Source organism: Ammospiza caudacuta, chromosome 30 (assembly GCF_027887145.1).
Source record: "Ammospiza caudacuta isolate bAmmCau1 chromosome 30, bAmmCau1.pri, whole genome shotgun sequence".
Taxonomy (NCBI): Eukaryota; Metazoa; Chordata; class Aves; order Passeriformes; family Passerellidae; genus Ammospiza; species Ammospiza caudacuta.
In genome coordinates, this window is record NC_080622.1 from 4,000,847 (window position 1) to 4,027,836 (window position 26,990).

The window sequence follows — 26,990 nt, forward strand, 5'->3', positions numbered from 1 at the left end:
CTCCCTCCCCGCTCCTTTTTGAGAAGGGAAAGAGGATCCGAGCTGGGGGGAGGAGGGAGGGAGCTAAAAATAGAGGGGACCCCCCCTTGGGGACACGGAGGGGACATTGGGGGGAATTTTGGGGGAGAATTTGGGGAAATTTGGGGCAAATTTGGAGGAATTTTGGGGAAATTTGGGGGAGAATTTGGGGGAAATTTAGGGAAAAATTGAGGGGGTTTGGGGGAAATGTAGGGGGGAATCTGGGGGGAATTTGGAGAAATTTTGGGGGGAATCTGGGGAAATTTGGGGGAAATTTGGGGGCAATTTGGGGGGGAAGTTGGGGAGAATTTGGAGGCAATTGGGGGAATTGAGGGGAAATTGGGGAAGTTGGAGGAAATTAGGGGGAAAATTGGGAGAAAACTGGGGGACATTTAGGGGAAATTTAGTGGAATTTGGGGGGGAATTTATGGGAAACTTTGAGGGGAATTCGGGGCAATTTGGGGGAAATCTGGGGAAAATCTGGGAATATTTGTGGGAATTGTGGGAAATTTGTGGGACTTTGGGGAATTTGAAGGAGTTTTTGGGGAAATTTGAGGAAATTTGGGCGGAGTTTGGGGGAATTTGAGGGAGTTTGGGGGAATTTGAGGGGTTTGAAGGTCCCCTGCCCCTCCCCTCCCAGTCCATCCCAGTCCATCCCAGTACACGGGGGGGTTAAACTGGTTTATTGCTCTGCAGGGGGGGTCCGGGTGCGCCCCCAGTTCAGGGGGTCCCGACCCCCCCCGGGTTAGTGCTGGGGTGGGGGAGGGGCTCCGGGGGGGTCCCAAAATGGGGGGGAGGGGATCAGTAATAGGTTTCCTTCTCCACCCAGCCTGCAAAAAAAAAGGGAGGGGGCGTCAGGGGGAGCCCAAATCCCAAAAGCCCCAAAACCTCCAAATCCCCAAATTCCCAAATCCTCAAATCCCAACCCCCAAATCCCCAAATCCCAAAATCCCCAAATGTCCAAACGCCCAAATCCCCAAATCCCCAAATCCCAAATACCCAAACCCCCAAATCCCAAACCCCCAAATCCCCAAATCCCAAATCCCCAAAACTCCAAACCCCCAAATCCTCAAACCCCGAAATCCCCAAATCCCCAAATCCCAAATGTCCAAACCTCCAAATCCTCAAACCCCCAAATCCCCAAATCCCAAATCCCCAAATCCCAAATGTCCAAAACCCCCAAATCCCCAAATCCCAAATCCCCAAATCCCCAAATCCCCAAATCCCAAATGTTCAAACCCCCAAATCCTCAAATCCCAAAATCCCCAAATCCCAAAATCCCCAAATGTCCAAACCCCCAAATCCCCAAATCCCCAAATCCCCAAATCCCCAAATCCCCAAATCCCCAAATCCCCAAATCTCAAATCTCCAAACCCCCAAATCCTCAAACCCCCAAATCCCCAAATCCCCAAACCCCCAAATCCTCAAACCCCCAAATCCCCAAATCCCCAAACCCCCAAATCCTCAAACCCCCAAATCCCCAAATCCCCAAATCCCAAATCCCCAAATCCCAAATCCCCAAATCCCAAATGTCCAAACCCCCAAATCCCCAAATCTCAAATCTCCAAACCCCCAAATCCCCAAATCCCAAATCCCCAAACCCCAAATCTCCCAATCTGGGTATCCCCCAAATCCTCGGTGTTTGTTTTTTTGGGGTGCCTTCCTCATTTTTATGGGGTTTTCCCCTTGGGTTTTGGGTTCCGTCCCCTTTTTTGGGGTTCCCATTCTTTTAGTGTTCCCAGTTTTTTGATATTTCCATTCTTTTAGGGTTTCCAGTTTTGAAGGCTCCCATTTTTGGGATTTCCATTTCTTGGCGTTTCCATTCTTTTAGAATTTCCTTCTTTTGGGATTTCCATTCTTTTAGGGTTCCCATTTTTAGGTATTCCGATTTTTGGGATTTCCATTTTTTGGGGGTTTCCATCTTTTGGGATTCCATTTTTTTGGGATTTCCATTCTTTTAAGGTCTCATTTTTTTTGGAGTATCCATTTTTTAGGATTCCCATTTTTGGGGATTTCATCTTTTAGGATTCCGATTCTTTTAGGGTTTCCAATTTTTAAGGTTCCCATCTATTTGGGTTCCAATTTTTAAGGTTTCCATTTTTTAATATTCCCATTTTTGGCGTTCCATTTTTTAGGGTTGCCATTTAATGGTGATTCAGTTTTTTGGGGTTTCCCTTTTTTGGGATTTCCCCCCATTTTATTCCAATTTCCCTCCATTTTATTCCCAATTTTGCCTCATTTTATTCCCATTTTCCCCATTTTTTAAAAATTTCCCCCATTTCCCTCCCCCACATTTTTCCCCCTACATTTTTTAGGGTGTCCCCCCAATTTTTTTGGGGTCTCACCTCCGGGGTAGCGCCTCAGGATCAGTTTCCTGACCTCGTCGTAGGCGAAGATCAGCAGGGAATAGGGGAAGGCGCAGAACCACCAGGTCACCCTGGGCACACAAAAACCCCAAAATTGGGACCCCAAAATTTGGGGGACCCCAAATCCCGGGGGGGGTCGGGGCTCCGTTTTTGCCTCCCCCCAATTTTTTAATTCCCCCTCAATTTTTTAATTCCCATTTTTGGAGATTCCACCCCCAATATTTTCATTTTCCCCCCATTTTTTTTGTTGGTTGGGGATTTTTTTTGGGAGGGGAATTTTGGGGGATTTGGGATTTTTTTTTTGGGGGGGGTGTTGAATGGTTTTGGGATTTTTTTGAGGGGTTTTGTAGGGGAATTGGGATTTTTTAGGGGATTTGGGCGATCTGGGGGTTTTTGGGGGGGGGTTGAGCAGTTTTGGGATTTTTTTGGATGGGGGTTTTGTAGGGGAATTGGGGATTTGGGGAGGTTTTGGGTTTTTTTTAAGGGGGGATTGAGTGGTTTTGGGATTTTTTTGGAGGGAGTTTGGAGGGGAATTGGGATTTTTGGGGTGATTTGGGATTTTTGGGGGGATTTTTAGAATTTTTTGAGGGGTATTAGGAAGAGGAATGGGTTTTGGGGTGGATTTGTGGGAATTTTTAGGGGAATTGGGGACTTTTTTGGGATTTGGGTTTTTTGGGGGGATTTGAAGCAGTTTTAGGATTTTTGGAGGAGGCATTTGAAGGGGAATTGGGGATTTTGGGGGGATTCAGGATTTTTGAGGGGCGTTGGAGCAGTTTTGGGGTTTTTTGGATCATTTGGAAGAGGGATGGGGTTTTGGAATGGATTTCTGGGGATTTTGTAGGGGCATTGTGGCTTTTTGTAGGATTTGGGATTTTAGAGTTTTTTAGCGGTTTTGGCGGGGTTTTTGGAGGGGATTTGAAGGGGAATTGGGGATTTTTAGGGGAATTGGGGATTTTTTTGGGGTGGGCATTTTTGGGGTGACCCTCACTTGAGGGGGTACATGCGCAGAGCCACCCCCATGCCCGGGCAGTAGGACAGGAACGCCGCCAGCGCCGTCTCCTCCAGCAGCCCGAAAATCAGGATCTTGTTCCTAAAAAATTGGGGGGATTTGGGGTTTTTTGGGGTATTTGGGGATTTTTTTAGGGTTGGAGAGGTTTGGGGATTTTTTTTTAGGTGGTTTAGAAGGGGCATCAAGGATTTGGAGTGGGTTTGTGGGAGGGGGATTTGGGATTTTTGGGTGCGTTTTGGGGTTTTAGGGGGATGGGAGAGGTTTTAGGGTTTTGGGGTGGGTTTGGGATGGTTTTGGGTAGGATTTTGGGGTGGGTTTGGGATGGTTTTGTGTAGGATTTTGGGGTAGTTTTGGGGTATTTTGGGGGTGGTTTTGGGATGATTTCAGATGTTTTTGGGTGGGATTTTGGGCTGGTTTTGGATGGGATTTTGGGGTGGTTTTGGGGTATTTTTGGGGGTGGTTTTGGGATGATTTTAAGTGTGTTCTAGGTAGGGTTTTGGGGTATTTTTGGGGAGTTTTTGGGGTGTTTTGGTCCCCAGTTCATGCCCTGCTGGAAGATGGAGTTGGGGCGGATTTTGGGGGAATTTTGGCTGGCTTGAAGTGGGATTTTGGGGTGGTTTGGGGTGGGATTTTGTGGTGAGTTCGAGGTAGGATTTTGGGGTATTTTGGGGTGATTTTGGGACGATTTCAAGTGGATTTTGGGTTGGATTTTGGGGTTATTTTGGGCAGGATTTTCAGATGATTTTGGGGTGTTTTGCTGCACTTCATGTCCTGCTAGAAGATGAAGTTGTGGCACATTTTGGGGCGACTTTGGGGTGATTTTGGGTAGGATTTTTAGATGGTTTTGGGATGGCATTTTGGGGTATTTTGGGGGTATTTTGGTGCAATTCATGTTGTACTAAAAGACGGAGTTGAGGTGGATTTTGGGGTGATTTTGGGATGATTTCAAGTGTGTTTTGGGTAGGTTTTTGGACTGGTTTTGGGTAGGGTTTTGGGGGGCTTTTGGGGGTGTTTTGGGGGCATTTTTGGGGTGCTTTGTTGCACTTCATGCCCTGCTGGAAGATGGAGTTGAGGTGGATTTTTGGAGAGTTCTGGCTGGTTTTAAGTGGGATTTTGGGGTGGTTTGGGGTGAGATTTTGGGGTGATTTGTAGGTGGTTTTGGAGTGATTTTGGGCTGAGTTCAAGGTAGGGTTTTGGGGTATTTGGGGGTGATTTAGGGATGATTTCAGGTGGGTTTTGGGTAGGATTTTGGGCCGGTTTTGAGTGGAATTTTGGGGTGGTTTTGGGTGGTGTTTTGGGCTGGTTTTAGGGTGTTTTTGGGGTGTTTTGTCACACTTCATGCCCCGCTGGAAGATGGAGTTGAGGTGGATTTTGGGGGAATTTTTCTCGTTTTGTGTGAGATTTTTGGGATATTTTTGGGGTCGTTTTGGGTGGGATTTGGGCGTGATTTTGGGATGATTTCAGGTGTGTTTTGGACGGGATTTTGGCGTGATTTTGGGATGATTTCAGGTGTGTTTTGGACGGGATTTTGGGGTGGTTTTGGGGTGTTTTTGAGGCGGTTTTGGGGTGATTTGTCGCACTTCATGCCCTGCTGGAAGACGGAGTTGCGGCGCGTCTTGCAGATGATGAGATCCGCCCACTGCACCACGACAATGCTGGCGAAGAACGCCGTGTGGCACGTGAATTCCACCACCTTGCGCTGCTCGTACGTCTGCGGGAAACGGGGAACGGTGAAAAACGGGGAAATGGGGAGGAAACAGAGAGTGAGCAACTGGGGAAACCGGGGAGGAAACCAGAGTGAAAAATGGGGGAAACTGGGAGTGAACAATGGGGGAAACCGGGAGTGAAAATTGGGGAAAGTGGGGAGGAAACCAGGAGTGAACAATGGGGAAACCAGAGTGAAAAACTGGGAAACCAGGGAGGAAACAGGGAGTCAACAATGGGGGAAACCGGGGAGGAAACCATGAGTGAACAATGGGAAAACCAGGGAGGAAACAGGAATTGAACCATTGGGAAAACCAGAGAGAAAAATGGGGGAAACTGGGAGTGGAAAAATGAGGAATACGGGGAGGAAATTGGGAATGAACAATGGGGGAAAACAGAGTGAAAAATGGGGAAAGTGGGGAGGAAACTGGGAGTGAACAACGGGGGAAACTGGGAGTGAAAAATGGGGAAAGTGGGGAGGAAACTGGGAGTGAACAATGGGGGAAACCGGGAGTGAAAAATGGGGAAAGTGGGGAGGAAACCAGGAGTGAACAATGGGGGAAACTGGGAGTGAACAATGGGAAAACCAGGGAGGAAACAGGAAGTGAACAATTGGGAAAACCAGAGTGAAAAATGGGGGAAACTGGGAGTGGAAAATGGGGAATACGGGGAGGAAATTGGGAATGAACAATGGGGGAAAGCAGAATGAAAAATGGGGGAACTGGGGAGGAACTGGGAGTGAACAACGGGGGAAACTGGGAGTGAAAAATGGGGAAAGTGGGGAGGAAACCAGGAGTGAACAATGGGGGAAACTGGGAGTGAACAATGGGAAAACCAGGGAGGAAACAGGAAGTGAACAATTGGGAAAACCAGAGTGAAAAATGGGGGAAACTGGGAGTGAAAAATGGGGAAAGTGGGGAGGAAACTGGGAGTGAACAATGGGGGAAACTGGGAGTGAACAATGGGAAAACCAGGGAGGAAACAGGAAGTGAACAATTGGGAAAACCAGAGTGAAAAATGGGGGAAACTGGGAGTGGAAAATGGGGAATACGGGGAGGAAATTGGGAATGAACAACAGGGGAAACCGGGAGTGAAAAATGGGGGAACTGGGGAGGAACTGGGAGTGAACAACGGGGGAAACTGGGAGTGAAAAATGGGGAAAGTGGGGAGGAAACTGGGAGTGAACAATTGGGAAAACCAGAGTGAAAAATGGGGGAAACTGGGAGTGGAAAATGGGGAATACGGGGAGGAAATTGGGAATGAACAATGGGGGAAAGCAGAGTGAAAAATGGGGGAACTGGGGAGGAACTGGGAGTGAACAACAGGGGAAACCGGGAGTGAAAAATGGGGAAAGTGGGGAGGAAACTGGGAGTGAACAATGGGGGAAACTGGGAGTGAACAATGGGAAAACCAGGGAGGAAACAGGAAGTGAACAATTGGGAAAACCAGAGTGAAAAATGGGGGAAACTGGGAGTGGAAAAATGAGGAATACGGGGAGGAAATTGGGAATGAACAATGGGGGAAAACAGAGTGAAAAATGGGGAAAGTGGGGAGGAAACTGGGAGTGAACAACGGGGGAAACTGGGAGTGAAAAATGGGGAAAGTGGGGAGGAAACTGGGAGTGAACAATGGGGGAAACCGGGAGTGAAAAATGGGGAAAGTGGGGAGGAAACCAGGAGTGAACAATGGGGGAAACTGGGAGTGAACAATGGGAAAACCAGGGAGGAAACAGGAAGTGAACAATTGGGAAAACCAGAGTGAAAAATGGGGGAAACTGGGAGTGGAAAATGGGGAATACGGGGAGGAAATTGGGAATGAACAATGGGGGAAAGCAGAGTGAAAAATGGGGGAACTGGGGAGGAACTGGGAGTGAACAACGGGGGAAACTGGGAGTGAAAAATGGGGAAAGTGGGGAGGAAACTGGGAGTGAACAATGGGGGAAACCGGGAGTGAAAAATGGGGAAAGTGGGGAGGAAACCAGGAGTGAACAATGGGGAAACCAGAGTGAAAAACCGGGAAACCAGGGAGGAAACAGGGAGTCAACAATGGGGGAAACTGGGAGTGAAAAACGGGGGAACTGGGAATGAACAACGGGGGAAACCGGGGAGGAAACCATGAGTGAACAATGGAGGAAACCAGTGAGTGAACAACGGGGAAAACCAGAGTGCAAAATGTGGAAATGGAGTGAGAAACACGGGAAACCGGGGAGGAAATTGGGAGTGAACAACGGGGGAAGCTGGGAGTGAAAAATGGGGAAACTGGGAGGAAACTGGGGAGGAAACTGGGAAGGAAACCAGGAAACTGGGAGGAAACTGGGGAGGAAACTGAGAAGGAAACCAGGAAACTGGGAGGAAACAGGGAAAACTGGGAGTGAACAATGAGGAAAACTGGGAACCGAGTGAACAACGGGGAAATGGAGTGAGCAGTGGTGGAAACAGGGAGGAAACTGAGAGGAAACTGGGAGTGAACAATGGGGGAAAGTGGGGAGGAAACCTGGAGTGGACGGGGGAAACCAGGAACCGGGAGTGAATGGGAGAAAGGAGGTGGAAATGAGGCAGAAATGGGAGAGGAAATTGGGCAGAAATGGAGTGGAAATGGGTGTGGAAATGGGATGCAAGTAGGTGTGGAACTGGTGTGTAACCCTCACCCTGCCCCTAGGAATCCTCCATGTTGTTCTTGGAGCAATCATCCCAGGAGTGTTACGAGTGTGTAACTGGTGTGTAACTGGTATGTAAGGGATGTGTAACTGATGTGCAAGGAGTGTGTAACCAGTGTACAGACTCAGTGTAGGGCGCCTCACCAACTCCTGTCTGTAGGAATCCTCCAGGTCATTTGGAGCAGAGTGTAAGGGCTGTGTAACTGGTGTGTAACTGGTGTGTAACTGGTGTGTAAGGGGTGTGTAACTGGTGTGTAGGATTGGTTTTAGGGTCCCTCACCCACTCCTGCCCGTAGGAATCCTCCAGGTCATTCTTGGATCGATCATCCCAGGCCAGGCGGATCCCGAGCAGCGTCCCCGGCAGGAACCCGTTCTCCGCCAGGATCACGAAGTAGGTGAAGAACCCGCCCAGAGCCTGGATCATCCCTGAGGGACCAAGATTGGGATGGGGATAAAAACCACAGATTGGGATAAAAACCACGGGATTGGATCACAAAGTGCGTGAAGAACCCGCCCAGAGCCTGGATCATCCCTGTGGGATTGGAATTGGGACAAAAACCACAGATTGGGATAAAAACCACGGGATTGGATCACAAAGTGCATGAAGAACCAGCCCAGGGCCTGGATCATCCCTGAGGGATCGGGATGGGGATTGGGATAAAAACCACAAATTGGGATAAAAACCATGGGATTGGATCACAAAGTGCGTGAAGAACCCGCCCAGAGCCTGGATCATCCCTGAAGGACCAGGATCAGGATCGGGATAAAAACCACAACATTTGGGATCACCTTGGGAGCCCTCACTGACCAATCCGGCCATAGGCCATGCTGATGGCCCTGAGTGACCCCTGAGTGACCCCAGAGTGACCACTGCCCGATCTGGCTGTAGGCCATGCTGATGAGCCGCTCGTTGACCATGAATGACCATGAATGATCCCAGACTGACCATGAATGACCACGAATGACCCCAGACTGACCACAACTGACCATGACTGACCCCAGAGTGACCACTGACCGATCTGGCCGTAGGCCATGCTGATGAGCCGCTCGTTGACCAGCTTGTCGCTGCGGGGGTTCCGCGGTTGCCGTTTCATGATGTCGCTCTCGGCCGCCTCGTAGGCCAAGGAGATGGCGGGGACCTGAGGGGACAGTGGTGTCACCCGGTGTCACCTGGTGTCACTCAGTGTCACCTTGTGTCACCTGGTGTCACTCAGTGTCACCCAGTGTCACCCAAAGTCACCCAGTGTCACCCAGTATCACACATCATGGGATGGTGGCAGCACCCAGGGACAGGAGGGTCTGGGGTCTCTGGGGTGGATTTGGGGTGTCTCGGGAGGATTTGGGATGGATTTGGGGTGGATTTGGAGTCCCCAAGTGGATTTGGAGTCCCTTCTCACCATGTTGGTGCCCAGGATGGATTTGAGATGGATTTGGGATGGATTTGGTGTCCCTGGGAGGATTTGGGGTGCCCCCACCATGTCAGTGCCCAGGTCGATGTAGAGGATGGTAACGGTGCCCAGGGCGATTTGGGATAGATTTGGGGTGGATTTGGGGTGGATTTTGGAGTGGATTTTAGCAGATTTGGGGTCCCCTCACCATGTTGGTGCCCAGGTCGATGCAGAGGATGGTGACGGTGCCCAGGGACAGCGGGATTTGAGGTGGATTTGGGGTGGATTTGAGATGGATTTGGGGTGGATTTGGGGTCCCCAGGAGGATTTGGAGTCCCCTCACCATGTTGGTGCCCAGGTCGATGCAGAGGATGGTGACGGTGCCCAGGGACAGCGGGATTTGAGGTGGATTTGGGGCGGATTTGGGGTGGATTTGGGGTCCCCAGGAGGATTTGGAGTCCCCTCACCATGTCGGTGCCCAGGTCGATGCAGAGGATGGTAACGGTGCCCAGGGACAGGGGGATTTGGGGTGGATTTGGGGCGGATTTGGGGTGGATTTGGGGTGGATTTGGGGTCCCCAGGAGGATTTGGAGTCCCCTCACCATGTCGGTGCCCAGGTCGATGCAGAGGATGGTGACGGTGCCCAGCGGCAGCGGGATGTTGGCGATGATGAAGAGCAGGAACGGGGTGATCTCGGGGATGTTGCTGGTCAGGGTGTAGGCGATCGACTTCTTCAGGTTGTCGAAGATCAGGCGGCCTGCCAGGGGACAGCAGTGTCCCCAAATGTCCCCAGATGTCCCCAGTGCCCCCAGTGCTCCCAATGCCCTCAATGTCCTCAATATCCCAATGTCCCAAATATCCACAATGTCCCCAGTGCCCCCAATATCCCAAAATCCCAAACACCTACAAATGTCCCCATTGTCCCCAATGTCCCCATTGTCCCCAGTCTCCAATGTCCCCAATGTCCCAGATATCCCCAATGTTGCCAGTGTCTCCAATGTCCCCAATGTCCACAATGTCCCAAATATCCCCAATGTCCCCAGTGTCTCCAATGTCCCCAATGTCCACAATGTCCCAAACACCTACAAAAGTTCCCATTGTCCCCAAATGCCCCAAATGCCCACAAATGTCCCCAGTGTCCCCCATGTCCCCATTACCTCCAGTGTCTCCAATGTCCCCAATGTCCCAAATATCGCCAATGTCCCCAAAAAGTCTCCAATGTCCCAATACCTCCAATGTCCCCAATGCTCCAAATATCCCCAATGCTCCCAATATCCCAAATGTCCCCAATGTCCCCAACACCCCCAATAGTCACAATGCCCCCAATGACCCAATTGTCCCCAGTGTCGCCAATATCCCCAACACCCCCAATACTCCAATATCCCAACATCCCCAATATCCCTGATGTCCCTAATGCCCCCAGTTCCCCCAATACCCCCCATGTCCCCAATGTCCCCAAACCCCGGTGTCCGTCCCCGACCTTCCTCGACGCCGGTGACGATGGAGGCGAAGTTGTCGTCCAGCAGGATCATGTCGGCCGCCTGCTTGGACACGTCCGAGCCCGCGATGCCCATGGCGATGCCGATGTCCGCCTTCTTCAGCGCCGGCGAGTCATTGACGCCATCACCCGTCACCGCCACGATGGCGCCCTGGGGACACCGGGACGTTGGGGACATTGGGGCCATTGGGAATAGTTGGGGGTATTGAGGATATTGGGGTTATTGGTTACATTGAGGGCTTTGGGGACACTGGGGACATTGGGGAGATTGGGGACATTGGGGACACCGGGGACTTTGGGGTCATTGAGGACATTGGGGGCTTTGGGGACAGTGGGGGTATTGGGGGCTTTGGGGACACTGGGGACATTGGGGACATTGGGGTCATTGGGAATATTGGGGACATTGGGAGTAGTGGGGACATTGGGGACATTGGTGGCTTTGGGGACACTGGGGACATAGGGAATATGGGGAGCACTGGAGATGCTGGGAACACTGAGGACTTTGGGGACATTTGGGGACACTGTTGGCTTTGGGGACACTTGGGGACATTGGAGGTATTGAGGGCTTTGGGATCATTGGGGACACTGGGGACATTGGGAACATGGGGAACACTGCAGATATTGGGGACATTGGTGGCTTTGGGGACACTGGGGACACTTGGGGACACTGGGGACATTGGGAATATGGAGAACACTGGAGATACTGGGAACACTGAGGACTTTGGGGACATTTGGGGACGTTGGTGGCTTTGGGGACACTGGGGACATTGAGAATATGGGGAACACTGCAGATACTGGGGACATTGGTGGCTTTGGGGACACTGGGGACACTTGGGGACACTGGGGACATTGGGAATATGGAGAACACTGTGGATACCAGAGGAATTGGAGGCTTTGGGGACACTCGTGGGCATCAGCGTTATTGGGGACATTGGGGACATTGTGATGAGGTGCCAGCGGTGGGCCAGGTGACACAGGTGACACAGGTGACACAGATGACACAGGTGACACAGGGCCGGGGGGCTGTCACCTGTCGCTGGCAGCCCTCGACGATGATCAGCTTCTGCTGGGGCGACGTGCGGGCGAACACGATCTCGGTGTGGTTGCGCAGGATCTCGTCCAGCTGCTCCGAGCTCATGTCCTTCAGGTCCGAGCCGTGCACCACGCACGCCTTGGCCTCCCTGGGGGTCAGCGCCCCAAAATCGGCACCCCAAAATTCCCAAAATCCCAGAAAACCCCACAGGATCCCAAAATCCCTGGGATCACCCCAAAATCCCCTCCCCAGCTGCTCCCAGGTCATGTCCTTCAGGTGTGACCATGCACCAAACGCACCTTGGCCTTCCTGGGGGGGGTCAGCACCCCAAAATTCCTGGGAAAACCCCCCGGAACCCCAATATTCCTGGGAAACTCCCTGGGACCCCAAAATTCATGGGAAAAGTCCATAGGATCCCAAAATTCCTGGGGCTCACCTGGGGTTCACCTGGCTCACCTGGAGCTCACCTGGGGCTCACCTGTCTCACCTGGGCTTCACCTGACTGATGGGGATGTCTCACCTGGAGCTCACCTGAGGTTCCTCTGGCTCACCTGGCTCACCTGGAGCTCACCTGGGGCTCACCTGTCTCACCTGGGTTTCACCTGACTGATGGGGATGTCTCACCTGGAGCTCACCTGAGGTTCCTCTGGCTCACCTGGCTCACCTGGAGCTCACCTGGGGCTCACCTGTCTCACCTGGGTTTCACCTGGCTGATGGGGATGTCTCACCTGGAGCTCACCTGGGGTTCACCTGGCTCACCTGGAGCTCACCTGGGGCTCACCTGTCTCACCTGGGTTTCACCTGGCTGATGGGGATGTCTCACCTGGGCTTCACCTGAGGTTCCTCTGGCTCACCTGGCTCACCTGGAGCTCACCTGGGGCTCACCTGTCTCACCTGGGCTTCACCTGGGGCTCACCTGGGCTTCACCTGAGGTTCCTCTGGCTCACCTGGCTCACCTGGAGCTCACCTGGGGCTCACCTGTCTCACCTGGGTTTCACTTGGCTGATGGGGATGTCTCACCTGGAGCTCACCTGAGGTTCCTCTGGCTCACCTGGCTCACCTGGAGATCACGTGGGGCTCACCTGGGCTTCACCTGGGGCTCACCTGGGCTTCACCTGGGGTTCCTCTGGCTCACCTGGGGTTGCCCTGGTCCACCTGGAGTTCATCTGGAGCTCACCTGGGGTTAACTTGGCTGGTGGGGATGTTGAGCCGTGTCTCACCTGTCTCACCTGGAGCTGCCCTGTCTCACTTGGAGCTCACCTGGGGCTCACCTGGCTCTCACCTGGGGTTCACCTGGCTGACAGGGGTGTCTCACCTGGGGTTCACCTGGCTCACAGGTATGTTCAGTCGTGCTGCGATGTCCTCCACGGTCTCGTTGCCCTCAGAGATGATCCCCACGCCCTTGGCGATGGCCTTGGCCGTGATCGGGTGGTCCCCGGTTACCATGATCACCTGGAGGACACCGTCAGCACCTGGGCACACCTGGGGGACACCTGGGGGACACCTGGGCACACCCTGGGGAACACCCAGGGACACCTGGGGGACACCTGAGGGACACCTGGGGACACCTGGGGACACCTGGGGGACACCTGGGGACACCTGGGGGACATCTGGGGCACCTGGGGATACCTGCGGACACCTGGGGGACATCTGGGGCACCTGGGGGACACCTGGAGGCACCTGGGGGCACCTGAGGGCACCCCAGAATGGGGGGCGAGCAAGGGGAAATGGGGGTCCCGGGCAGCCTCAGGAGGGTTTTGGGGTTCCAGGTGGGTTTGGGGAGGGTTCTGGAGGTCCCAGGCAGGGTTTTGGGGTCCCAGGTGCTGTCAGTGAGAGTTTTGGGGTCCCAAGCAGGCTCAGGGGGGTTTTGGGGTCCTGGGCAGAGGTTTTGGGGTCTGTGTGGGTTCAGGGTGGGTTGTGGGGTCTTGAGCAGGGGTTTTGGAGTCCCAGAGAGGCTCGGGTGTGTTTTGGGGTCCCAGGCAGGCTCAGGGGGATTTTGGGGTCCCGGGCCCGGGTTCTGGGGTCCCAGGCAGCGATTTTGGGGTCCCAGAGAGGCTCAGGTGTGTTTTGGGGTCCCGGGGGGGCTCAGGGGGGTTCTGGGGTCCCGGGCAGGGGTTTTGGGGTCCTGTCCGGGGTTTTGGGGATCCGGGTGGGTCTCAGGTGTGTTTTGGGGTCCCACCTTGATGCCGGCGCTCCGGCACTTGCCCACGGCGTCGGGCACGGCGGCGCGGGGGGGGTCGATCATGGACATGAGCCCCACGAAGCAAAGGTCGGTGGTGGGGAAATTCACCTCGTCCGCGTCGAAACGGAACCCGCGGGGGAACTTGTCCGGGGGCAGGTACAGGTGACAGAACCCTGGGGACATTGTAGGGGACAGTGAGACCCCAAAAACACCTCTAGGATTGTGTCTGGGGGCAGGTACAGGTGACAGAGCCCTGGGGACATTGTAGGGGACAGTGAGACCCCAAAAATGACCACAGGAACCTGTCAGGGGGCAGGTACAGGTGACAGAACCCTGGGGACAATGTGGGGACAGTGAGACCCCAAAAACACCCCCAGGAACTTGTCCGGGGGCAGGTGCAGGTGGCAGAACCCTGGGGACACCAAGGGGACAGTGTGACCCCAAAACCAGTCCCTGGAACTTGTCCGGGGGCAGGTACAGGTGACAGAACCCTGGGGACATTGTAGGGGACAGTGAGACCCCAAAAACACCCCCAGGATTGTGTCCGGGGGCAGGTACAGGTGACAGAACCCTGTGGACAATGTGGGGGACAGTGAGACCCCAAAAACAGCCCAAAAACACCCCCAGGATTGTGTCCGGGGGCAGGTACAGGTGACAGAACCCTGGGAACATTGTAGGGGACAGTGAGACCCCAAAAACACCTCTAGGATTGTGTCTGGGGGCAGGTACAGGTGACAGAGCCCTGGGGACATTGTAGGGGACAGTGAGACCCCAAAAATGACCATAGGAACCTGTCAGGGGGCAGGTACAGGTGACAGAACCCTGGGGACAATGTGGGGACAGTGAGACCCCAAAAACAGCCCAAAAACACCCCCAGGAACTTGTCCGGGGGCAGGTGCAGGTGGCAGAACCCTGGGGACACCAAGGGGACAGTGTGACCCCAAAACCAGTCCCTGGAACTTGTCCGGGGGCAGGTACAGGTGACAGAACCCTGAGGACATTGTAGGGGACAGTGAGACCCCAAAAACACCCCCAGGATTGTGTCCGGGGGCAGGTACAGGTGACAGAACCCTGGGGACAATGAGGGGACAGTGTGACCCCAAAACCAGTCCCTGGAACTTGTCTGGGGGCAGGTACAGGTGACAGAACCCTGGGGACACCAAGGGGACAATGTGACCCCAAAAACACCCCCAGGATTGTGTCCGGGGGCAGGTACAGGTGACAGAACCCTGGGGACCACCAGGTTCCCCCGGATGTACCCAGAACTGTCCCCAAGCCCCCCCCAGCTCCAGCTCCAGCTTCAGAGGGCTCTGGAAGGTTCCTCCATGTTCTCATCCACGATCTTCTCCCCCAGATCCCCTCTGGATCCCCTCTCCAGCCCCTCAGACCCCCCCAGGACCCCCAGGCGTACCCAGGACCCTCTCCCCGAGCCCCCCCAGGACCCCCAGGCGTACCCAGGACCCTCTCCCCGAGCCCCCCCAGCTCCAGGTAGGCGTTCTGGAAGGCCTCTCTCATCTCCTGGTCCAGGGGCTGCTCCTGGCCCTGCAGGAGGATGCGGGAGCAGCGGTCCAGGATGCGCTCGGGGGCTCCCTTCATCACCAGCAGGTACCCCTGGGGGTCCTCCTCGCGCTCGTGGATGGACAGCTGGACACGGGCACGGACAGGGGACAGGGGGGTCATGCGCCATGGTCAGTGTGGGGTCAGCCACGGGCAGCTCAGGGTCACCAGAGCCGCCCCAGGGTCACCAGGGTCACCCACAGGCAGCCCAGAGTCACCCACTGACCATTCTGGTGTCACCAGTGCCACCCAGAGCCACCCCAGGGTCACTCAGGGCCACCCCAGGGTCACCCACAGGCAGACCAGGGTCACACATACCCCACCCAGTGTCACCAGTGCCACCCAGAGCCACCCCAGGGTCACTCAGAGCCACCCCAGGGTCACCCACAGGCAGCCCAGCGTCACCCATTGACCATTCTGGTGTCACCAGTGCCACCCAGAGCCACCCCAGGGTCACCCAGGGCCCACCCCAGGGTCACCCATAATCCCACCCAGTGTCACCAATGTCACCCAGAGCCATCCCAGGATCACCAGAGTCCCTCCAGGGTCACCCACATACTGCCCAGTGACCCCAGTTCCCCATCCCAGTTCCCCCAGTGCCCCCATTGGCCCAGTTCTCCCAACTGCCCCATTTGCCCCGTTCCCCCCATGCCCCCCAGTTCCCCCAGTGCTCCATCCCAGTTCCCCCAGTTCCCCCCGTGCCCTCACCTGGTACTTGTTGGTGGAGTTGAAGGGGATCTCGGTCACTTTGGGGTTCCTGTCCCGCATCCTCTTGACGGAGCCGCACGACAGCTGGATGCACTTGAGCAGCGCCGACTCGGACGCGTCCCCGGCCGTGTCCCGCTGTGGGGACACCGCTGTCACCGCTGTCACCGGGGCGCTGTCCCCTCTGTCCCCTCCCCTGGGGCCACGGGGACCCCCCCACCTTGGAGATGGAGACGTTCTCCTGGCCCGGCTTGAACACGGCGCGGTTACAGAGCCCCGCGATGCGCGCCAGGGCCGCCCACGTGGGAGAGCGCTTGTCGAAGGTGGCACCTGGGGACACGGGGCATTGTCAGGGCACGGCTGGTGTCACCAGTGCCACCCAGTGACCTGGTGTCATCCACTGACCACCCTGGTGTCACCCATGGACTACCTCGGTGTCACCAGGGCCGCCCAGGTGGGCGAACACTTGTCAAAGGTGGCACCTGGGGCATTGTCAGGGCATGGCCAGTGTCACCAGCTGACCACCCTGGTGTCACCACTGTCATCCACTGACCATCCCAGTGTCACCCACTGACCAGCCTGGCATCACTCATTGACCATCCCAGTATCATCCATTGACCACCCTGGTGTCACTGGTGCCACCCATTGGCATCACCCATTGCCCACCCTGGTTCCAGGCTTTTGGGGTATTGGGGTTTTGGGGGATTGGGTTCCAGGGGATTGGGGTGCCAGGGATTTGGGTACCAAGGTCCCAGGGCATTGGGGTTCCAGGGCATTGGGGTTTTGGGGGATTGGAGTTCCATGGGGATCAGGGTGCCAGGGATTTGGGTACCAAGGTCCCAGGGCATTGGGGTTCCAGGGCATTGGGGTCCCAGGGCATTGGGGTTTTGGGGGATTGGAGTTCCATGAGGATCAGGATTTTGGGGGATCAGGGTGCCAGGGATTTGGGTACCAAGGTCCCAGGGCATTGGGGTTCCAGGGCATTGGGGTTTTGGGGGATTGGAGTTCCATGGGGATCAGGATTTTGGGGGATCAGGGTGCCTGGGATTTGGGGACTGAGGTCTCAGGGCATTGGGGTTCCAGGGCATTGGGGTCCCAGGGGATCGGCGCGCTGGGGGCACTGGGGGTCCCAGGGTGCCCCCGCTCACCCGACTGGTCCTCGGTGGTGTCGGCCTCGTGGATCTGGTTGTCGAACCACATGTGGGCCACGGTCATGCGGTTCTGGGTCAGTGTCCCCGTCTTGTCCGAGCAGATGGTGGAGGTGGAGCCGAGGGTCTCCACAGCCTCCAGGTTCTTCACCAGACAGTTCTTCCTGGCCATGCGCTTGGCAGTGAGGGTCAGGCACACCTGGGGACACCCCGGGGTGTCAGTGGGGTGGGATCCCCACATGGGGTGAACAGAATCACCTCGACCCCAAAACTGAACCCAGTGCCCTCCCAGTGTCCTCCCAGTGCCCCCTCCCACCATGACAGTGGCCAGCAGCCCCTCAGGCATGTTGGCCATGATGATGCCCATGAGGAATATGATGGTGGAGCCCCCCAAGAGTGCTCCCAGTGCCCCATATTTCCCTCCCGGTTTGCTCCCAGTCCCTCCCAGTTTGCTCCCACTCACGGTGACGGTGGCCAGCAGCCCCTCGGGCACGTTGGCCATGATGGTGCCGATGAGGAAGATGATGGTGGATGCTCTCAGTTCAATCCCAATCCCCTGTATCTCCATCCCAGTCCATCCCAGTCCCCAATATCTCCCTCCCAGTCCCTTCCAGTCTCTCCCAGTTTGCTCCCACTCATGGTGATGGTGGCCAGCAGTCCCTCGGGCACGTTGGCCACGATGGTGCCGATGAGGAAGACGACGGCCTTGAGCCCCTCCCAGTCCATCCCAGCCCATCCCAGTCCATCCCAGTCCACCCCAATCCCCTGTATCTCCATCCCAGTCCCTCCCAGTTTGCTCCCACTCACGGTGACGGTGGCCAGCAGCCCCTCGGGCACGTTGGCCACGATGATGCCGATGAGGAAGATGACGGCCTCGAGCCAGGTGTAGCCGAGGATGAGCGAGAGGATGAAGAAGGAGAGGCCGAGGAAGACGGCGACGCCGGTGATGAGGCGGATGAAGTGCTCGATCTCCATGGCGATGGGCGTCCGGCCCACCTCCAGCCCCGAGGCCAGCGAGGCGATGCGGCCCATCACCGTGCGGTCACCCGTGGAGATGACGATGCCACGCGCGGTCCCTGTGGTGGCACGGAGGTGACAAAGTGACAAAGAGCCCGGGAACATGGCACTGGGGGCACTGGGGGCATTGGGATCGGCACTGGGGGCAATGGGGGCAATGGGGGCAATGGAGGCACTGGTGGCACTGGGATGGTCACTGTGGACACCCGTAGAGATGACGATGCCACGCACGGTCCCTGTGGTGGCACCGAGGTGACAAAGTGACAAAGAGCCCGGGGACATGGCACTGGGGGCACTGGGGGGATGGCACTGAGGGCACTGGGATGGGCACTGGGAGCAATGGGGGCATTGGGATGGGGAACTGGGATGGAGCACTGGGGACACTGCCGTCACCCATGGAGATGACGATGCCACGCGCCGTGCCTGGGGACACCGAGGTGACAAAGGGCCCAGGGGATGGCCCTGGGGGGCACTGGTGGCATTGGGATGGGGGCATTTGGATGGGAACTGGGAGCACTGGGGGCACTGGGGGCAATGGGGGCAATGGGAGAGGGGCATTGGGATGGGGAAGTGGAGGAACTGGGGGCATGGGGATGGGCACTGGGGAACTGGGAGCACTGGGATGGGGAACTGGAGGCAGTGGGAGCAATGAGGGCACTGGTGGCACTGGGATGGGCACTGGGATGGGGAACTGGAGGCAGTGGGAGCAATGAGGGCACTGGTGGCACTGGGATGGGCACTGGGATGGGGAACTGCAAGGACTGACAGCAGTGGGGGCACTGGGATGGGCACTGGGGGCACTGGATGAGGTACTGGGGTGGGGAACTGGGGGCATTGGGATGGGGAACTCTGGGCACTGAGGGCTATGGGATGGGGAACTGGAGGCACTGGTGGCACCGGTGGAACTGGGATGGGCACTGGGGCACTGGGATGGCCACTGGGACGGCCACTGGTGGCACAGGTGGCACCGGTGGCACTGGTATGGTCACTAGTAGCACTGGTGGCACTGGAATGGTCACTGGTGGAACTGGGATGTCACAGGTGACACAGATGGCACAGGTGGCACTGGGATGGGCACCGATGGGCATGGGTGGCACCGATGGCCCTGGGGACACGGGGGACACCCCACCTTCGACGCAGTTGGTGGAGAAGAAGCAGATGTTGCGCGTCTCCAGTGGGTTCTCGTGCGTGAACTCCGGGGAGCGCGTCTGGGGCTCCGACTCGCCCGTCAGGGAGGAGTTATCCACCTGGGGGCGGGGGATTGGGTTGGGGGGGATTGGGGGGGTTGGGGGGATTTGGGGTTATGGGGGGGGTTGGGGGGATTTGGGGTTATGGGGGGGGGTTGGGGGTATTGGGGTTATGGGGGGGGTTGGGGTTATGGGGGATTGGGGTATGGGGGATTGGGTGTGTTGGGATGTCCCCCCCGTTCCCACTTTGCAGCCGTGGGACGAGATGATCCTCATGTCCATGTCCCCCATGTCCCCAGTGTCCCCAGTGTCCCAAATACCCCAATGTCCCCAGTATCCCCAATGTCCCCTCAGTGTCCCCAATGTCCCCAATGTCCCAAATGACCCCAATGTCCCCAGTGTCCCCCAGTGTCCCCAGTGCCCCCACCTTGCATCCATGGGAGATGACCCTCATGTCCATGGGCACCCTGTCGCCAATGTCCCCAATGTCCCAAATGTCCCCAATGTCCCCAGGTCCCCAGTGTTCCCAATGTCTCCAATGTCCCCAGTGCCCCCAATGTCCCCAGTGCCCCCAATGTCCCCAGTGTCCCCAGTGTCCCCAACATCCCCAATGTCCCCACCTGGCAGCCGTGGGAGGAGGTGATCCTCATGTCCGCAGGCACCCTGTTCCCAATGTCCCCAACATTCCCAATGTCCCAATGTCCCAGTGTCCCCAGCACCACCCAATGTCCCCAGTGTCCCCAACATCCCCAATGTCCCCACCTTGCATCCATGGGAGGAGATGATCCTCATGTCCGCGGGCACCCTGTCGCCGCCCTTCACCTCCACCAGGTCTCCCACCACGACGTTCTCGGCGTTGATCTGGATCTTCTCGCCCTCTCGGATCACCAGCGCTTGCTGGGGGGCACCGGGCACCTCAGGGGGTGCCCACCATCCCCCTGGAACCCCCTCGGCCATGCCCCCCTGCCCACCTGGGGCACCATGTTCTTGAAGGAGTCCATGATCTTGGAGCTCTTGGCCTCTTGGTAGTAGGAGAAGCAGCCGGTGACGATGACGACGGCGGCCAGGACCACCCCCAGGTACAGCTGGTGCCATGAGAGGGGCACCTCAGCATCTGGGGGGCACCGAGGAACCCCCCGGGGGACCCCCAGGGTGGGGGGACAGGGAGGGGACATCCTTGGTGGTTTGGAATCTCCCCCATACCCACAGCTGGGCACCTCGAGGGCTGGCATGGGTTGGGGAGGGGACATGGGGCCATGGGTTTGTGCCACCCCCAGTGCCACTGTCCCCATGGCACCTTGATGTGGCCGTCCACACGATCCCAGAGCCCCCCAGTGTCCCCCATGCCCCCTCTGTCCCCAGTGTCCCCATGTCCCCCATGCCCCCTGATGCCCCCCCATAACCCCGGTGCCCCCGTGTCCCCATATCCCCCATGTCCCCAATGCCCCCCATGTGCCCCCGTGTCCCCACAGTGCTCCCGTCCCCCCTCACTGCCATGCCCCTCGTGCCACCACCATGCCCCTGTCCCCCTCAAGGTCCTTGTCCCCATGCCACCCTCATGCCCCACCATGATGTCCCCTGTCCCCACAATGCTCCTGCCCTGCCTTGCTGCCTGTGCCCCCCATACCCTCTATATCTCCCATGCCCCCCATACCCCCACGTCCCCATTCCCTCTGATGCCCCCTGATGTCCCCCATGCCCCCATGTCCCCATGCCCCCATGTCCCCATGTCCTCCACACTTCCCTTACCCCCAGTGCCCCCCATATTCCCTATATCCCCCTATACCCCCCATACCCACAGTGCCCCCTGATGCCCCCCATGCCCCCCACGTCCCCGGTGCCCCCAGTGTCCCTGTGTCCCCCAGTGTCCCCAGTGTCCCCAGTGTCCCAAATACCCCCTATACCCCCCATACCCACAGTGCCCCCTGATGCCCCCCATGCCCCCCACGTCCCCGGTGCCCCCAGTGTCCCTGTGTCCCCCATGTCCCCAGTGTCCCCAGTGTCCCAAATACCCCCTATACCCCCCATACCCACAGTGCCCCCTGATGCCCCCCATGCCCCCCACGTCCCCGGTGCCCCCAGTGTCCCTGTGTCCCCCAGTGTCCCCAGTGTCCCCAGTGTCCCAAATACCCCCTATACCCCCCATACCCACAGTGCCCCCTGATGCCCCCCATGCCCCCCACGTCCCCGGTGCCCCCAGTGTCCCCAGTGTCCCAAATACCCCCTATACCCCCCCTACCCACAGTGCCCCCTGATGCCCCCCATGCCCCCCATGTCCCCGGTGCCCCAAGTGTCCCTGTGTCCCCCAGTGTCCCCAGTGTCCCAAATACCCCCTATACCCCCCATACCCACAGTGCCCCCTGATGCCCCCCATGTCCCCAGTGTCCCCCATACGCCCTGTGTCCCCAGTGCCCCCATATCCCCCATGCCCCCCGAAACGCCCATACCCTCCACACCCGCCATGTCCCCTATAACCCCTGATGCCCCCGTGTCCCCACGTCCCCCCCACGCTCCCCCTGCCCCTGCTGCCCCCTGCGCCCTCCATGTCCCCTCGTGCCCCCAGTGTCTCCAAACCCGCCATGTCCCCAGTGTCCCCATACCCCCCCCATGCCCCTGGTGCCCCCCATGTGCCCCATGTCCCCCATACACCCTGGTGCCTCCCATGCCCCCCGTGTCCCCAGCGTCCCCGTGTGCCCGGTGTCGCTCACGTTGTCGTTGGCGGGCTCGTCCTCCATGGCGGCCTGGATGCCGTAGGCCAGGAAGCAGAGGATGGCGCCGATCCAGAGCAGGATGGAGAAGCCCCCGAAGAGCTGCCGGCAGAACTTCACCCACTCGGGGGTGGTGGGAGGCGGCGTCAGAGCGTTGGGGCCGTCCTGGACCAGGATCTCGGCAGCGCGGGCGTTGGTCAGGCCCTGCGGGACACGGGGACATCAGGGGGACATGGTGACACCAGGGGGAAACCCAGGACACGGGGACACCAGGGACACAGTGACAGCAGGGGGACATGGAGACACGGGGGGACAGCAGGGACACGGGGACAGCAGGGGGAAACCCAGGACATGGGGACACCTGGGCATTGTGACACTGGGGACATGGGGACACCAGGGGGACATGGGGAGAGCAGGGGGACATGGTGACAGCAGGGACACGGGGACATCAGGGGGACATGGTGAAACCAGGGGGAAACCCAGGACACGGGGACACCAGGGACACAGTGACAGCAGGGGGACATGGAGACACGGGGGGACAGCAGGGACACGGGCACAGCAGGGACACGGGGACACACCAGGGGGACATGAGGACATCAGGGGGACACGGTGACACCAGGGGGAAACCCAGGACACGGGGACACCTGGACATTGTGACACTGGGGACATGGGGACACCAGGGGGACACGGGGAGAGCAGGGGGACATGGTGACAGACCAGGGGGACATGGGGACATCAGGGACACGATGACACCACGGGAACATGAGAACAGCAGGGGGATAGCAGGGACATGGGGACACAGGGACACCGGGGGGATACGGTGACACTGGGGACATGGGGATAGCAGGGGGACATGGGGACACAGGGATAGCAGGGTCAGGGACACAGGGACACCAGGGGGACATGGTGGAAAGCAAGGGCACGGGGACACCGGGATATGGGGATGCTGGGGGGACACCAGGGACACGGGGACACCGGAGGGACATAGTGACACAGGGAACATGGGGATAGCAGGGACACGGTGACACAAGGGGGACATGGGGATAGCGGGGGGACATGGGGACACCGGGGGGACATGGGGACACCAGGGGAATATGGGGACACCAGGGACATCAGGGACACCCACAGTGACATGAGGGGGACACCAGGGAAACGGTGACACCAGCGGGACATGGGGACACGGGGACACAGGCACATGAGGACATGGGGACACCAGTGATACTCACATTGGGGACATGGTGACACCAGGAGGACATCGGGAACATGGGGACATGGGGACACAGGGACACAGGGACACAGGGACAAAGGACACAGGGACATCTTACCCGGGACAGGTCCACTTGGTACTTCCTGCCCAGCTCATCCAGGGACAGTTTGTGGTCATCCTGAGGGACAAATGTCACCCCTGTCACCGTGCCCCCACAGCCAGCTGTCCCCACTGTCCCCACCCGTGTCCCTCTGGCTGGGGTGGCATGGCCAGCTGTCCCCAGGGTCCCACACCGCCCACGTCACCCATGTGTCACCTCAGCTGGGTGACATGGGACAGCTGTCCCTGTGACCTCAATCACTCCAGCAGGGTGGCATGTCCCCGTGTCCCCATGTCACCCACGTCCCTCTGGATGGGATGACACAGCCAGCTGTCCCTGGAGTCCCATGTCACCCATGTCACCCATGAATGCAATGACATGGCCACCATCCCCGTGTCCCCCATGTGCCCATGGTCCCAGTGTCACCCATGTCACCCATGCCCCTATGCCCCCCATGTCTCCCTGTACCTGTCATTGTCCCTGTGTCCCCCCTGTCCCCTAGCTGTGCCCTGTCTCCTTGCTGTCCCCTCGCTGTCCCCATATCCCCTGTCCCCTTGCTGTCCCGTGTCCCCATGTCCCCATGTCCCTGTGCCCTGTCTGTCCCATGTCCCCATGTTCCCTTGCTGCCCCCATGTCCCTGTCCCTGTCTCTGTCCCGTCTCTACGTCCCTGTCGCTGTCCCCGTGTCCCCTCACTGTCCCCATGTCCCCCTGTCCCCTTGCTGTCCCCTGTCTGTCCTGTGTCCCCCTGTCCCCTGTCAGTCCCTGTGTCCCCATGTCCCTGTCCCATGTCCCCATCCCCATGTCCCTGTCCCCTGTCTGTCCCGTGTCCCCATGTCCCCATGTCCCTGTCACTCCCCCTGTCCATGTCCCCATGTCCCTGTCACTCCCCCTGTCCATGTCCCCATGTCCCTGTCCCCTCACTGTACCTTCGCTGTCCCCTGGCTGCCCCCATGTCCCCATGTCCCTGTCCGTGTCCTGTGTCCCCATCCCCATGTCCCTGTCCCCTGGCTGTCCCCCTGTCCCCTGGCTGGCCCTGTCCCCTGTGTCCCCATGTCCCCTGGCTGTTCCCCTGTCTCTGTCCCTGTCCCCCTGTCCCTGTCCCCCTGTCCCTGTCCCGTGTCCCCTCACTGTCTCATCTGTCCCCATGTCCCCTGGCCCTCTCTGTCCCTCTGTCTCCTGTCGCTGTCCCCCGTCCGTCCCCATGTCCCCTGTCCCCTGTCTGTCCCCCCTGTCCCCTATCCCTGTCCTGTGTCCCCATGTCCCCTGTCTGTCCCTGTGTCCCTGTCCCCGTGTCCCCTGTCCCCTGTCCGTCCCATGTCCCCCTGTGTGTCCCTGTCCCCTCACTGTCTCCGTGTCCCCTCTCTGTCCCTCCGTCTCCTGTCGCTGTCCCCCGTCTGTCCCCATGTCCCCTGTCTGTCCCGTGTCCCCCTGTGTGTCCCCATGTCCCCTGTGTGTTCCCTGTCCCCTCAATGCCCCCATGTCCCCCGTCTGTCCCCATGTCCCCTGTCTGTCCCGTGTCCCCCTGTGTGTCCCCATGTCCCCTGTGTGTTCCCTGTCCCCTCAATGCCCCCATGTCCCCCGTCTGTCCCCATGTCCCCTGTCTGGCCCGTGTCCCCCGCGTGTCCCCACGTCCCCCTGTGTGTCCCCACTCACCAGGTTCACCTCCTTCTTGAGCTCGTCCAGCTCCTTCTCCTTCTGCTTCCTCTTCCCGCCGCCGTTCTCGGACGTGGTGGCCGCGGGCGAGTACTCGCGGCCGGCCTGCGGGCAGCGCGCGGTGGGCACGGGGACGCGGGGGGCACGCGGGGACCCCCCCGGTGCCACCCGCGCCCCCCCCCCCCGCCCCGCCAGCCCAGGGCCATTACCGTGGGCGTGGAGGTCACGGCCAGCACCGGCGTCACCGTGGCCACCGGCATCGTCAGCGCGGGGGGGGGCGGCGGGCACCGGGCACCGGGCACGGGTGGGCGGGGGGGCACGGCGGGGGGGGGGGGGGTCACCACTGGTGGGGGGGGCGTGGGGAGGGGGGGGTTGTGGTCATTGAGGGGTCATTGAGGGGTCACTGTGGTCATGGGGGGGGTCATTATGGTCACCAGGGTGGTGGCACTGTGGTCATGGGGGGGTCACTGTGGCCATTGAGGGGTCACTGTGGCCATTGAGGGGTCACTGTGGTCATTGAGGGGTCATTGTGGTCAGCAGGGTGGCACTGTGGTCATTGAGGGGTCATTATGGTCACCAGGGTGGTGGCACTGTGGTCATTGAGGGGTCACTGTGGTCATTGAGGGGGTCACTGTGGTCACCAGGGTGGTGGCACTGTGGTCATGGTGTAGTTCACTGTGGTCATTGAGGGGTCACTGTGGTCATTGAGGGGGTCACTGTGGTCAGCAGGGTGGCACTGTGGTCATTGAGAGGTCACTGTGGTCATTGAGGGGTCATTGAGGGGTCACTGTGGTCATGGGGGGGTCATTATGGTCACCAGGGTGGTGGCACTGTGGTCATGGGGGGGGGTCACTGTGGCCATTGAGGGGTCACTGTGGCCATTGAGGGGTCACTGTGGTCATCAGGGTGGCACTGTGGTCATTGAGGGGTCATTATGGTCACCAGGGTGGTGGCACTGTGGTCATGGGGGGGGTCACTGTGGCCATTGAGGGGTCACTGTGGTCATTGAGTGGTCACTGTGGTCATTGAGGGGTCACTGTGGTCACCAGGGTGGCACTGTGGTCATGAGGGGGTCACTGTGGTCATTGAGGGGTCATTGGGGGGGTCACTGTGGTCATGGGGGGGTCATTGTGGTCATTGAGGGGTCACTGTGGTCATTGAGGGGGTCACTGTGGTCAGCAGAGTGGCATTGTGGTCATTGAGGGGTCATTGTGGTCACCAGGGTGGCACTGTGGTCATGGGGTGGTCACTGTGGTGGCCCTGTGGTCATTAGAGTGGCACTGTGGTCATTGAGAGGTCATTGTGGTCATGGGGGTCACTGTGGTCACCAGGAGATCACTGTGGTCACTAGAGTGGCATTGGGGTCATGGGGAGGTCACTGTGGTCACCAGGGTGGCATTGTGGCTATTGAGAGGGTCATTGTGGTCACCAGAGTGGCATTGCAGTCATCAGGGTGGCGCTGTGGTCACCAGGGGGTCACTGTGGTCACCAGGCTGGCATTGAGGTCATTGAGGGGTCACTGTGGCCATTGAGGGGGTCATTGTGTTCACCAGGAGGTCACCGTGGTCACTAGAGTGGCGTTGGGGTCGTGGCAGGGTCACTGTGGTCACCAGGGTTGCATTGGGGCTATTGAGGGGGCACTGTGGTCACCAGGGGGGCACTGTGGTCATTGAGGGGCCATTGTGGTCATGGGGGTCATTGAGGGGTCATTGAGGGGTCATTGAGGGGTCATTGAGGGGTCATTGAGGGGTCATTGTGGTCACCAGGGTGGCACTGTGGTCATGGGGTGGTCACTGTGGTGGCCCTGTGGTCACTAGAGTGGCACTGTGGTCATTGAGGGGTCACTGTGGCCA

At 58.2% G+C, this 26,990-nt stretch overlaps 1 protein-coding gene across 5 annotated transcripts in view; it reads right to left on the reverse strand.

Moving 5' to 3' along the window:
* Window positions 1-684: 684 nt before the first annotated feature.
* The window catches only part of LOC131569668 (sodium/potassium-transporting ATPase subunit alpha-2), a 30,859-nt gene continuing 4,553 nt past the window's right edge, over window positions 685-26,990 (reverse strand). Inside the window, exons 1-23 of one of the 5 annotated variants that reach the window (XM_058821916.1) lie at window positions 25,347-25,429; window positions 25,138-25,242; window positions 23,502-23,561; window positions 22,177-22,380; window positions 20,440-20,553; window positions 20,231-20,365; window positions 19,411-19,528; window positions 18,072-18,340; window positions 17,265-17,463; window positions 16,337-16,446; window positions 16,120-16,254; window positions 15,309-15,498; window positions 13,852-14,027; window positions 12,988-13,124; window positions 11,670-11,820; window positions 10,622-10,790; window positions 9,744-9,898; window positions 8,769-8,892; window positions 8,034-8,179; window positions 4,974-5,104; window positions 3,373-3,474; window positions 2,364-2,455; window positions 685-848 (exon numbers count right to left, since the gene is read on the reverse strand). In XM_058821916.1, coding sequence (XP_058677899.1) covers window positions 820-848; window positions 2,364-2,455; window positions 3,373-3,474; window positions 4,974-5,104; window positions 8,034-8,179; window positions 8,769-8,892; window positions 9,744-9,898; window positions 10,622-10,790; window positions 11,670-11,820; window positions 12,988-13,124; window positions 13,852-14,027; window positions 15,309-15,498; window positions 16,120-16,254; window positions 16,337-16,446; window positions 17,265-17,463; window positions 18,072-18,340; window positions 19,411-19,528; window positions 20,231-20,365; window positions 20,440-20,553; window positions 22,177-22,380; window positions 23,502-23,561; window positions 25,138-25,242; window positions 25,347-25,397 — 3,102 coding nt within the window. In that variant the 5' untranslated portion in view covers window positions 25,398-25,429 and the 3' untranslated portion in view covers window positions 685-819. Of the gene's footprint in view, window positions 849-2,363; window positions 2,456-3,372; window positions 3,475-4,973; window positions 5,105-8,033; window positions 8,180-8,768; window positions 8,893-9,608; window positions 9,665-9,743; window positions 9,899-10,621; window positions 10,791-11,669; window positions 11,821-12,987; window positions 13,125-13,851; window positions 14,028-15,265; window positions 15,288-15,308; window positions 15,499-16,119; window positions 16,255-16,336; window positions 16,447-17,264; window positions 17,464-17,727; window positions 17,753-18,071; window positions 18,341-19,410; window positions 19,529-20,230; window positions 20,366-20,439; window positions 20,554-22,176; window positions 22,381-23,501; window positions 23,562-25,137; window positions 25,243-25,346; window positions 25,430-26,990 lie in introns of those variants that run through there. The other 4 variants (XM_058821917.1, XM_058821918.1, XM_058821919.1 and 1 more) reach the window with 4 other exon arrangements.